The sequence below is a fragment of the Amphibalanus amphitrite genome, unplaced genomic scaffold, assembly GCF_019059575.1.
Source record: "Amphibalanus amphitrite isolate SeventyFive unplaced genomic scaffold, NRLGWU_Aamphi_draft 000764F_arrow, whole genome shotgun sequence".
Classification (NCBI taxonomy): domain Eukaryota; kingdom Metazoa; phylum Arthropoda; class Thecostraca; order Balanomorpha; family Balanidae; genus Amphibalanus; species Amphibalanus amphitrite.
Genome location: NW_024882258.1, coordinates 209,254 through 222,964, shown reverse-complemented (window position 1 = coordinate 222,964; position 13,711 = coordinate 209,254). Strand labels below are relative to the sequence as shown.

At 46.0% G+C, this 13,711-nt stretch overlaps 1 protein-coding gene across 1 annotated transcript in view; it reads right to left on the bottom strand.

Moving 5' to 3' along the window:
* LOC122365803 (tRNA (adenine(37)-N6)-methyltransferase-like) overlaps positions 1-13,711 on the bottom strand; it is a 63,795-nt gene that overhangs the window by 1,350 nt on the left and 48,734 nt on the right. The window contains exons 2-3 of the mRNA XM_043337342.1: positions 1,474-1,690; positions 164-324 (exon numbers count right to left, since the gene is read on the bottom strand). Of these exons, the coding sequence (XP_043193277.1) occupies positions 164-324; positions 1,474-1,655 (343 nt within the window). The 5' untranslated portion in view covers positions 1,656-1,690. The remainder of the gene's footprint in view (positions 1-163; positions 325-1,473; positions 1,691-13,711) is intronic.

Sequence of the window (13,711 nt, the reverse complement as noted above, 5' to 3'; positions counted from 1 at the left end):
ATAGGTTACAAAAAAAGAATATCAGTTGTTGTACACTTAATATTTAAAAAAGTTGGGTTTTGGCTCAATTTCCTCCCAATGTACTATGAAGCAAAATTTAATACACATACTATCTAGGTTAATACTAGGTAGCACCTATTTTTTCCAGAAGCAAAGCACCTACCTTCCACAGACTCGAGTTTCACAAGACTGAGCCCTATGGGGTTCAGTCTGTATGGTGATCTTGTTGCAAACACTCCAAGTTTGCCACCATTTAATCTGGGAGGCGATACCTTGGCTTTCGAAAACCTCCCGGACTTGTTCTTATGAAAAAGAAATATGAGCCTGAAAGAAAAGCATTTTAAACATGATAATCGCACACTGTTAAGCCTGAACTCATCTTAGGATTTATTCTAAACACCAAATAATTTGAAGTTTAAACGTCTCAGCGAATGTAATAAGACCATGATGTTATTATTTCGAAGCAAAATTTTCACAGATAAAACTCTAACGAACGTTCGCTTTTATGGAGGGGAGAAATTTACTAAGCCCGTAAGCTTTATCTAAAAAAAAAAAAATGGTATGTATTCACAAATGTACGAGCAGCACCACCCTTTTACGAACATCAGGAGTGTGCTGCAGCTGATCAAGGTTTCCAGACGCGTCGAGCGCCCCGTCATACGAGTGTTTTCGAGTGTGTTCGTCCCAGCGCCACCGAAGAGTAATCATGTACGGTGGATCATTTCAAGAGCATGAATAAATGCGGCACGAGACGATCAAAGGAAATAAGTAGAATGTCAAATAGTGAAATCAAGAGAAATACATTAGTTTGTCCAAAGTTTGTCAGCCGGCCAGTGTTAACAGCAGGGCTGCGGAGTCGATGGATTTTAGGGTGACTCTGACTCCGAAGTCCGACTCCGACTCCGGCTTCAAAAATCGACTCCGACTCCGACTCCAACTCCGACTCCGACTCCGGACATTTCTATTAAAATACATATCATAATATTGAAGTTCATAATGGAGATGTTTTGATCTTGCCTGAAACGATCTCTTGTGCTTTCCAAGGGGTTGCGTTGCAAATTTGCATTAAAAACAGCATGCATAATTAAAAAGCAGGTTCTGGGGAATTCACCGTCTTCTGCTTCCTTCGCTGTAAACGTTCGTCCAAAACAGCAAAATGACCTTTTTTCGACAAAATCTACTTTCGAGCGCAGTATCGTCAATTAAACAGGTGCAGTGCATGACGCTGAGCCATGCAGCGTTAACTGTCGGTAGGATTTTGGCGACTCCGACTCCGACTCCGCAGCCCTGTTAATTTAACAGTATTGAGGATTCACGTACACCTTTCATTTAAAAGTAGTTAGAACTTAAAAACGGTCTAAGGCAGCCCAAGAAAATGAGACGGTTTGGAAGAGGAGACGGAATGCCCCTCAACTATAGCATCTGAAAGTGATATATCCAACACGATCAAACTTAACATTTTAAGAGACTTACCACACATAGCTGAATTCTCGAAGTCCTTCCAGTGCATGTTCTGGATTGTTGTATATGCCTTTCCTGATCTTCAACTGCCCTCGAGCGCTAGAAGCGATGGTCGGTTGCCTTGGTGTGCCATTTTTGCACAAAAAACAGCTTCGAACTGTGCCGATAGGCTGCAGATCCAACTCCCACTCCATCACTGACCACTACCCAGTATTCAACAGAAATTACTCTGTAGATAGATGAGCGACATATCACAGTAAGTGGGGATCAAACACACACAATGCGCATGGATCTGAATAAAGGGGTCCGGGATATGGTTTCACAGGCCTACAGCAAATAAGTACAACCGTTGTTCTATATACTCTGGTATATACAGCCCGCGCCCTGCCGGGAAGCATGTGTATTTGAGCGATTCCCTTGCAGTTTCCCGCAAATACTTATCATCTAAGTTATCTCCAAAAACAGTGGCGCTCCGCGGGGCCGTTTTTACGTCAAGTGGCCCAGTCTTCGGAAGTTAGGGGAGAGTGGGGCACATTCGTGCATGGGGCACATTCGTTTTCAGCAGTTTATGGGAACACTAGTGACTGCACGAGCTCAAGGTAAATTATGGAAATATTTCTATCATTGCCGCCCTTCGTTCACCGTAGAAGACAACACTGTACCTGCTGTCATGCTTGATAAAAACGCAAATTTGTAATATTCGTGAGCTTTCCAAACTTTTCTCATATCATCCATTTTCGTGATCCTGACTCGGAAATGTGGTTCAGCTTTTCAAAATTGGGGATGAAGAAGCCCACTCTATTCACGGAACTGCTGCAAACTTGTTTGTTGAAAAAGTGTCATTTTTTCAAAAAGAAATTTTGAAATATATAACTAATAACGTTGTGGGGCAGGTTCGTGTACGCACTGCCTGGGGGCACATTCGTGCATATTTTTTTTAGTTTTTGCGATTTATGACTTTATCTGTAGTAGGTTTCTCTAATGGCGCTCGCCTGACTCAGTCTCGACTGCTTGCGACGTCGTGACGAGCAATTCACGCGAACTTGGCGAGTTCACGGAGGCCGGCAGTTGGCACATTCTTGTTGGCCAGCCCATTCTTTCTACATTTGTTGTGCAATGCATTCTTGTCGAAAGGAATCAAGTGAAATGACCCCCTGCCAATTTCCTTTGGTAAATTTCTGGTAATGCCCGGTAATTTCTCGAATTTTGCCGGGTGAACGGAAGTGCCCCATCTCTTGAACAAATGTGCCCCATAGGTGGGGCAGTTTCGTACAAATGTTCAGAGTTAATAAAAGTCATTTTTTCTAATGGAAGCAATAATTTTAAAGGATAACTTTTAAAGAGGAAAACTATCTGCAATAGTTCCTTTCCATGCTACAATCAACAATTTTGCCATTGCACTAACCAAAGAACAGATATATGGGTTTATCCATTTTTTGCACGAATGTGCCCCACTCTCCTCTACATACTCGTCATTGCTACACCAGCTCGAACGTGTGCGCCGTTACGAGACGCAGCGACTGGTACCCGATTTCGAGGTCTCAGGTCAACCGGTGACCTCTGAGACGGTGAACTCCGAGGTCAGGTCAACTGACCCAACGCACGGATTCAATTTTTCATAAATACCTCCGCAAAAAAAAAAACAGTCGCAGAGCCATGATTTTAGCATCATCGTGTTCGCCTTCCTCAGGCACGTCGAATGGCATATTTTTTGTTCTGGTAAGGTTAACTTGAGGTGTTGACCCCGGGTCTAGGTCAGGTCAGTGCCCCCAGATCACGAAGCTGGTCGAAGGAGGTCACATCATATATCATTCGATTCGGCAGGTCTTCCTGAGTCAATCGGCGGCCTCCCCGACTCGCTAGCTCAATTTGATCGGAAGTTATTGACGAAAAACTTATGACCCAGTGAAGCATCGGACCTTGCAAGGAGTACATGAAATTACGATTCCGTGTGCCTGGAATAGCTTGAGATCGTTCCCAGCGTAAAATAGCAGTTTTCATTTTTACCAATAACATAATGGTGAGGTCACGTGACCGACCTGACCTCATGTGAGACCTTTAAAGTGGATTCCTTGTAACGGCGCATACGACCACTTTACCGCGAAATTCTAGTTGAGTTAGCGGCGCGTTGGGGAAGTGGTTTCAATCAACTTCATCGACCGGGGCGAATGGAGAAAGACGATGGTCCGGCGAGTGATTAACGTTTAAGTTCCCTGTATCTGAGGATTTTTGAAGATTTGATTGTGTTCTCCGCTCAATTCTGCGTAAAATACCGGGTTCCGTGTTTGCGTAGCTTGAACGTAACGGATGCGGTGGCCGCAAACGTAAATCGAGGTCCCGGATTCCCTACTCCCCAACACAGGCGGCGGCCGGTTCCCGGTCTGCGCAACACTGGCGGCACCGTTTGACACCATCTGGCGGCCGATGCGCCTTCCAAATGGTAGAGTTCAGTGAAACCACCACGTTTACGGACGGTTTAGTACCTATAAGATTTAAAAATAGTTAGATCTGCGCTGACGTCACAAATTCTAAGGGGACATTCAAATGCATTAGCCCCTTAGAATCTGATAACTGCAAGTTTGAAATAAAATAACTCAGAATTAAAGCAATTTTCGATGTTGTGAGTGCCCAAACCGGCAAGTGCAAGCTAGGGACCCCAATTCGGCTATCTCAACTCAAAACTAATGTTAAGGTGGGATGACCACTTTAACCCGGCAGGCGGTGGGCCTACCAGCCACCTTCCGCGCGGTGGGGGGGGGGGGCATTTTTTGCCCCCCCCCCGTATCTCCGAAACTACTGGACGGATCCAGAAAATTCAAACGGCGTTCGATAGCCCCGTCAAATTTGTCGAAGGAAACCAAATTTCATTGACCTCAGGGTCACCGATGACGTCACAGGTCAGGTCAAAGATAATATGTTTCACCGTTCACGGGGCTTCTAGGGAAAGCGGTTGAGGTCACTTTCTGGTGGAGGTCAGGTCAAGGTCAGGTCAAAAAGGTCAAATTTCAAAGTTGATATTTTTGCATAAAATGGGTATCGATTCGATGCAGCTCGTCACGGGGAGTCTAATGGTGGTCTTTGTGTTTCGCTACGAGGTCTGGAATTGCTAAAAATTGAGTTTGAAAATTTGACGTCATCAATTTTGAACAGTTTTTTCACTATAACTTGGCCAAAAAAAGAGGTATCGATCTCAAATTTGGTATGTAGATAGAAGGCGGTAGGGACTATCACATATATTCCGTTTTTTCGAAATTCAAAAAACTTTTTGGATTTTTTGGCTATTATATTCAAAAAATCTACTTTTTGATTTTTGGGGGTCAAAATCCAAAAATTCGAAAAACCGAAATAGCAGTTTTGTAGCCCTTTCGATTCCACACCTTTTATGTCTAAAACATTTTTCTGTATCTCTAAAGCTGTAGGCCTGACAGCTCTTCCCGCGAAACCTTTTTTTGGGTCGAAAATGGCAAAAATGACGTCACTCTGACGTCATTAGCGGCCAACCTATCATAGCCTTTGGAAAAAAATTTTAGTCACCATGTGCGCTAGCTGCTCCCGGGAGGGTACTGAAAGTTTGGTGACGATCGGCGCAGCGGTTCTCGAGATATATTGAAAAAAACTAAAGGGGGGGGGGGCAAAAAAATGCTCACCCCCCACCGCCTGAAAGGTTAAGGATGTATGCAAGCGTACTGCCCTAGTTTCATGGGATATAGGTACTTGTTTATTTTTGCCCAACATAGTTTGCGTCACTTAGGCCGTCGGTGTGTCAGGTGACAAAGTATGATTTAGTTGACGCGGGAGTAATGCGGCACATCGTAGCAGGGGCAAGAAGATCAATCCCAGGGGGGGGGGGGGCGCTTTTCCCCAGTTACGCTGTAACAAAGCATATCATTACCAGTGAGCGAGCGGGCGCAGCGAGCGAAGCGAAGTCTTTTCAATCAATAGCGTATCTACATCTGTAGGATTTCTTCCCGGGGGGTCAGCAGTCAAAAGCGCCCTTGACTGACTGGGTTGAAAGGGCCCAGAGTTCAGACCAAGTTTTAAGCGATTTTTCGACGAACAAACCCATTTAAATAGATTGGATGACCAGGAACACAGTTCTGCCATTTATTTTTCATTAAACATCTAAGGCTTCCCATATTCCAAACACAAACTTTCAAATACGTGACGTCACAGCCCAAAATTACCTCCTTCCCCAGGCCACATTACTGTCATAAAGCTGATTCTTTTTACTCTGTAGGCACCACAACAAAGTTCAGACCAAGTTTTAAGCGATTTTTCAACGAACAAACCCATTTAAATCAGAATGACTAAACGAGGTGACGTCACACTAACGGTCGCTCCATGTTGAAGATAGGGCCTTGTACAAGGCCCATTTTCAAATGAAGGGAACGAATTTCTTCAACACCAAGAGGCCGCGGGGGTTGCAACCTCGATAGATAGTGGTTTCTGAACCTCGCCGCAAACTTGGCTATCTCAACTCAAACCCCATGTTAAAGGTGGGATAGTCCCTTTAAAGGAACTATCCCACCTTCTAAAATGTTGTTAAAACCAGTTAAATTGTGCCCGACTTTATAGATTGGATGACCAGGAACACGGTTCTGGCATTTATTTTTCATTAAACATCTTAGGCTTCCCATATTCCAAACACAAACTTTCAAATATGTGACGTCACAGTCCAAAATTACCTCCTTCCCCAGGCCACATTACTGTCATAAAGCTGATTCTTTTTACTCTGTAGGCACCACAGCAAAGTTCAGACCAAGTTTTAGGCGATTTTTCAACGAACAAACCCATTTAAATTAGAATGACTAAACGAGGTGACGTCACACTAACGGTCGCTCCATGTTGAAGATAGGGCCTTGCACAAGGCCCATTTTCAAATGAAAAGAACGAATTTCTTCAACACCAAGAGGCCGCGGGGGTTGCAACCTAGATAGATAGTGGTTTCTGAACCTCGCCGCAAACTTGGCTATCTCAACTCAAACCCCATGTTAAAGGTGGGATAGTCCCTTTAAAGAAATTCGCTCCCTTCATTTGAAAAGTGGGCCTTAGCTAAGGCCCTATCTCTTAACTATTAGGGGAAGTTGGGGGAACGCCGAAGACTTTTTTTCTGACGCCCTTAGCACGCAAGGTAGACAACATAAGCTATTCTTGTTGGCGTCATTCGAGAGGCCAGTCTTTTGCCTTTCAAACATACCAGGCGCATTTGATGAATTCGCATACCGTTAAGCGCACAAACTAAAAATATCAAAGAAGTGACTTTTTCGGCGTTGCCCCGGACTGCGGGGAAAGCCGAAAATGGGAGAAATGATCTACGGGGAATGCCGACATTGATATTTTGCCATTTTATCTCAAACTTTATCCAGAATTTATCAAAGCTGACACGCGTTTTCAGAGCTTGAGGACGCGGTGCACACTGGAAGTTATAATTGTGTGATATAATAAGAAAATGGCAGGTAAATCATTCCTTATAGGTAACAGGCCGTTGTGTCGGTTGAAAGTGTAATTTGTGTGACTAAAAACACGCGTTGCTATTCTACAGCAGTAAAGTCCACGTAGCGTGCTTTTAACACGTTCGTAATCGCACGTTTTCGGCATTACCCCAGCCTGCCATACTTTCATTTGCAGGCCCATAACTTTTCAACGTCCTGTATAAATTTCAAATAGGCAGCACACAGGGGCGTCGACGCGTAAGGAAAACTGGTCCGACTTTTTCTCGGGGGGCCCCCACCGGTGGGGGGCCCCCGCGAAGGGCCCCGCGAAGGCGCAGCAGGGCCCCCGCGAGCCGCAGCGGGGGCCCCGTTGCCGCAGCAGGGGCCCCCGTGGCCGCAGCAGGGCCCCCCGAGAGCCCCAACAGGGGCCCCCCGCGGCCGCAGAAGGGGACCCCGCGGGCCGCAGCAGGGCCCCGCGGTGTCTAGCAGGGCCCCAGAGGCGCAGCAGGGCCCCCGCGGTCTCTAGCAGGGCCCCCCGAGCCGCAGTAGGGCCCCCGCGGTCTGCAGCAGGGGCCCCCGCGAGCCACAGCAGGGCACCGCCTAGTCGAAAAAGTGGTCCGACTAGTCGGAAAAGTCGGACCGGTGTCGACGCCCCTGGCAGCACACTTATGCAAAGACATGCTAAAGATTACTTGACCGAATTGGCCAGACAAACGGTAGCATAATGAGTAAGAAATGCAGCTTCAAAGGCGCATGTAGTACAAGGGAAACGTAGGTACCTTGAAAACGCTCTTGGCGCCCTCACAGTCGAAGTATTCCGAATGACGGCTCGTAACAAACATGCGATAATTGTAGTCACTTAATTAAAGGGACCCTCCCACCTTCAAAAAAGTTTATGAATTGGCATGAAAGTGATGTCGCTCGGTTCAGAAAGAGCGAAAACGAATATCTACCAAATTTCACCGAAAAATATTCACCGGTTTTCAAGATATTAGACTTTTACTTTTGTTTACTTTTTTGGGATCTCCGCTGTTTCTAGCGACTTTATTTTAGAAGTGCGGCGTTTGCGGCAGATGTTGCGCGCAAATAGCATATACCACCGCGTGCTACAAAACGTTTTAGTCAAACGTTTAAAAATTGTTAGATATTTGCGCTGACGTCACACATTCAGAGGGGTATTCCTAAGCATTAGCCCCTCTGAATCAAAATGCTGCAATTTTGAAATTCAATATTTCCGATTTAAGGCATTTCTCGATGTTGTGAGTGCCGAAACCGGTAATTGTGAGCCAGGGACCCCATTTTGGCTATCTCAACTCAAATCTAATGTTAAGGTGGGAGGGTCCCTTTAAGCTTCAGAGCATCACTGACAGGTGTCATCCATGTCTTACGGTTTTCGAAATATCTCGAATTTCGGCTTTGCCCCAACTCCGGCATTGCCCCAACTTCCCCTAACGGCCATTTGATGACGTCATTTGCATTTTGAACGCCTGTCACGCATGTGAAGTTTCACTTGATTTACGAATAAGCTTATCAGAGACACTTGTTATTGTATGGGCCGCGTCATATCGACACCTTTTTTTTAACCCCACATCTGCTCTCCCGTGAATTTCCGGGAGGCACGAAAGATCTCCTTTTAAAAGTGTCCAATCGCCCGATCCTGATCAAATATGTGTGTTCGTAGGCCTGTTCTGGTATTGCTTTATCTGCCAAGACAGACAAACTTGAGAAAAATCGAGTGATTGTACCTTTTTTGAAGGTCTCTAACCAACTTGTCTGAAATTCATTGGGGAACAAATGTGGGGTTTAAAAAAAGGTGTCCATATTTAAGAGCAAATACCTATATTTGCTGCCAAATTTCCCCCACATTGACATGAAGTATATTCTTCATTACATCACAGATCCGACCTAAATGACGTCACGATGAAATATAAAAGTCGCAATATCTCAAAAAGTATACAATGAAAACGCGTAAAAACTTGCAGAATTCGTCACAATATCATGAGTAACATTTCCGAATCCTAAATGGTACTTTTTTGAAGGTGGGATAGTCCCTTTAAACGTGGCATTGGGACAGCCGATAGAATTTATATCACACGTGCATCGAGTTGCGGAGCTACATTGTTTATAACAGCTAAGTATTAAGGCCTTGATTGAGCTCATTGATGTCTAATGTCTATTATTTCGCACAGCAATCGTCCAAAGAAGTGGGAACTGGGGTTTTTGGATAGCGCGGCGCCCCAACTTTAAGCAACTCTTATGTTCCTCTAATGTGTGGTCGCAGCCACCAATAGCAAACCATTTCAACTAGGAACAAATAAGCCGCGCACCTGGGACGGTTCGAGCCGTGTTTCTCCAACCGGTCACCCTACGACGCTAGCGTGTATCCACTGAGCTGCCGAAACCAGCGACCACCCGCCGCGGTCAAACGCGATCAAATGTCAATGACAATACTGTCATTGGCGGTCAGCGGGTGAATGCCATTTTGTTTTGTGTAGACGAGTACCGTTCTCAACTTCTCGGTAGCTCAGTGGATGAACGCTCGTGTCGTGAATTGGCTGGTGGGGGAAGCCCGGTTCGAACCCCCCTGAGTGCCTGACTATTTGGCTCCTAGATGGAACGGTTTGCTATTGCTGGCTGCGACCACATATTAGAGCAACAGTAATAATCGCTTTAAATTGGGGCATGGATTAGGTATTCCTGGATGGGACACTCCGCCGATTTTCCGACCACCCGGCGGTGGCGGCGGATTTCCCGACGGCAAGGGCGCTGGCGCCATTTTAGCATTGCGCCTTGCGGGCTATGGGCGGAGCGTGTCTTTTTGTATACTTTTGTCGTTTATTACTTACCTGTAACCGATTTTGATGAATTTTTTTGTGACCCTGGTAGAACAGGAATTGAGGAATGTCATGAAAATATTCTTTTCCCAGTTTTGATTTAAGAAGTTGCTTAAATTCTGCTGGCAAGTGAGGGTTCGTGATTACAGCCGAAGAGCCAATGTTAGAATAAAGTGAAGTTTTATGCGATAATATGAAAATAAGTTGACATTTGTATTAAATCATCAATAGGAGCTTGTTTGACTGCCGGGGAACGATGATATTTGGTGATAATTTGCATCGGCAAGTCAAGAATATCGGCTCAGTTTACCTATGGGCATCAGGAAATGGTTCCGTACCTATGTGATAGTGACTGAATGGAGCCATAATTATTACAAGAAAGGACTAAAAAATTATGTTTAAAGTGTCTGAAATCGTGTCTTATGAGCTAAAGCTCGCTAATTTCGCCCTCCATTACCGCGATTTTAGCACGCAAGCCGGTGCGGCGGCCGCCGGCGCACTCGCCGCCGATGTTTCGGAGGGGCGGCCGCTTGGTCGCTGGCGCTAGTGTTGGGGAATAGGGAGTGTCCTATCCAGGAATACTTCATCCATGATTGGGGCGTTGGCTGCGGCACTACTCATAACCCCCAGTTCCCACGTCTCTGGACGATTGCCGTGCGAAACAATAGACACCAATCTGCTCAATCAAGGCCTTAATAATACTATATAATATGTTACAAAATATAGCTCCGCACCTCGATGCACGAGTGACATAAGTTCTATCGGCTGTCCCATTGCCACGCTTAAGTGCGTCGTAATACGCATAGCAAGTAAATGATACGCGCTGTCTTGGGCAAATGGCATTTTAACAAACGCTTTAGCGCAATTGATAGGTAGAATAATTGGCGAATGGAGACGCGAAAATTAACTACGCTCGCCCAGCCGCGCGATGGTCCGTGATTCCACCCTGCCTCACTCCCCAGCCCTCGCCAGCCGCCGCGCCGCGCCGACCCGAGCCATGCCTCCGGGCTCGGCCCTCACCGTTGCGCTGACGTCACAGGCGGCCCACATCACCTTCCAGCATAGGCGTCGCCAGAGATTTTCGGTTGGGGGGGCAAAATCAACTTTTTGTTAAAACTTGCCTTTCCCCAGTCTTGACTCACTCGTTTTACATATCTTTCGACGCGCAATGGTGCGAGGAATCCGATGGTGACAAAGGTTTTCTTCTAGCTATGACATGTAATTTTTTACAGAAAAATTCGAAATTTCGAAATTTCATGACAAAAACGACTGGTAGAATTATAGTATATATAGTGGCTGCGATTGCCGACGCACTGCAGAGGGCCCCTGTGTAGACGCTCGACGCTCATGATCATTACCCAGAAAAAGTGAAAAACGCTCCATTTAATCGGATCACCCTGCTAAAATCTCCATTCACGCATGCATGCAGAGGTTTTACGTGAAATGCATAGGACTTATCCCAGCCACCGATCGTAGCTAAGTTGGGCATTCGGCGGAGAGTGAATGTCGGAAGTGTGAATCGGAAGTAATTCATCTTTGCTCAAGTGAGAGGAAGTGTTTTGTTCACTCGAGTGTGAACAAAAGTATCTCGTTTTTCGTGTGAAGGGAAGCGCTGCAAACGCGAACAAAAACTGTTAAACGGAACCAAAAGTTACGCACGGCATAGCGGCAAGGGATCCCTTAGAGATAGGTTTGGGACTTCCAGGCCATTTCAGGCCACTCAGGGTCAGTGCTGACTCTCAGAAGCATGCTTAGGATCCCGGAGATCGGCGTGGGTCACCTCAAATATTTACGTGTACGTGGTGCTTTAGGGCTTTCCGAGCACAAGGTGGGGCCCTCAGAAGCCAGTGTGGGCGGCGGGCGCTAAGAGACTAGGCCCAGGGTGAGCCTGGAGCCCTCGGATAACAGTGTGAACCCTCGGGGTCTGTGTCGAATCCCTAAAGACCTTACGTAGGGACATAATAAACATGTGTTGCGGACCTCAGAGGGACACGTGAGCTGTGACCCCTCAGATGCCGGCTTGGGGTTAGCAAAGTCTGTCGCGTCAAAAGTTTGGCTGAACTATCAGAGGCCAGTTAAGGTTCTCAGAAATGTTCGAAGGCTCAAAGATCCCTGTATGGGCCCTCAGAGAACATGGACACCAGTGGGACTTTCAGAGGCCCGTTTGGGCCCTCTGAAAGCTTCTTTAGGGCTCAGTGGAGCTCCTTAGGAGCCTTTGTTTAAAGCAAGCTCATGAGCCCTGCGACACTTGTACGGTACTTGAGCCTTTCGCAGACATTTGACGAGAGTTGAGAAAGGCCTCGAAGATTTCGTTTCACGCTTTGAACGAAAATTGTGTCAGCACTCCAAAACTTATGAAAATCAGCTGTAAAATGTAATAAAGAACGAACTAGGAACATGGAATGAATCACAGCATTGACATTTCCGAGTCTGGGCTCGGAGTCTTCAAGATTTTGGCGACTGCGAGTCAGACTCTGGTTTAAACTGCACGCTTCAACCGAGTCTGACCTCACAGACATTCTCAGAAAGGTACCCCCATTTTTTTCCGACTCCAAAATCTCATCGGATCTGTATCGATCTCAGGGGGTGCCCGGTCCGAGGTTGGGGGGGCAAGCTGCCCCGCTTGCCCCCCCGTGGCGACGCTAATGCCTTCCAGCCACCGACCCAGACCGGTGTCATACGGGTGGGTAGGCTGTGCCGCTTGACAAGTAAGTGAAGCGGCACAGTCTACCGGTACCAGGCGGCTGCTGCCAATGCTGAGCCATAGGAACCCGGTGAATAAAGAGTTGTAAAACATCAATCTACCCCCGAGTGTACCTATCGCGGGCACCGCCCCCCTATCCACCGGCCGGGCGTGCGAGCCGTCGACTTGTAGGGCCAGCGCCCCGCACGCCCGGCCGGCCGACCGGTCCCAGTCAAATATCGGGGTTACATGAGCACAGTAAATACGTATTTAGCCGCTAATTCGAATTAGGAACGCATTACCGACTCATGTAGCCACCTGCTAGTACGAATCGGCGATCCGATCCGCGGTTACATGAGCAAAGCAAATACGTATCACGATCGGATTCACCGCTAATGCGAATCAGGAGCGTACTACCGACTCATGTATCCACCTGCTAATACGAATCGGCGGTCCGAACAAAATCCGCTGGGAAAGAGGCTTAGAAGCGAATAGGACCAAGATACGTATTACAGGAACTATTTCTTCGCAAAAAGAAACATTAAAATGCAAAATAATAGGTATTGTTTTCATTTTCTTCTTTTGAAATAATATTTAAAAAAATATTTCGGTATTTTGTCAAGTTTTCAACAATAAATATAGTGAAAACCAAATAGTAAATATCCACATAATTTCAGTTGAAACATTTTTCTGACAGCACTACAGACGAATCAAGAGAGGCAATTGCCCAATGAGTCAAAGCAAGACAACTTTATGTTCAACTTTTTTTTGTTAAGTTAATTGAGAATGTTTTTAGCAGATTAAATGCAAAAAAGACATAAGAAAATAAATTTTTAATTTAGTCACCTCTATTGCTACGGAAGTGCGCCACATTTGTATGCTATTCCGTTTGTAATGCGCATCGGGCCGAGAGCCAAACTAGATCCGTTTGACGTCACTGATACGAATTTGCTCATGTAGTCGGTGCACTGAATGCGTTCTTGGGGAGCTGATACGAATTAGCGTAGTGCGTATTTGGAACGGATCGCTCATGTAACCGAAACGTCCGAGGCACACGATTCGGGCCGTATTTCACAAGAACTATTCTTTGCTGACTGGAAGCGTCAAAATGCAAAATACTAAGCATTTTTTTTTATTGGCTGCCTCGTAGAAAATAGCAAAAAAATGTTGGTATTTTGGTTTAGTCTTTGCATGTGAAATAAAATGAATGAAATATTTTGATAGATAATTTTTTCTGACCACCCTGCTGTCGCTGCATGGCGAATCAGTGCCCACTGACTTAAAACAAGAAAACTTTGTTT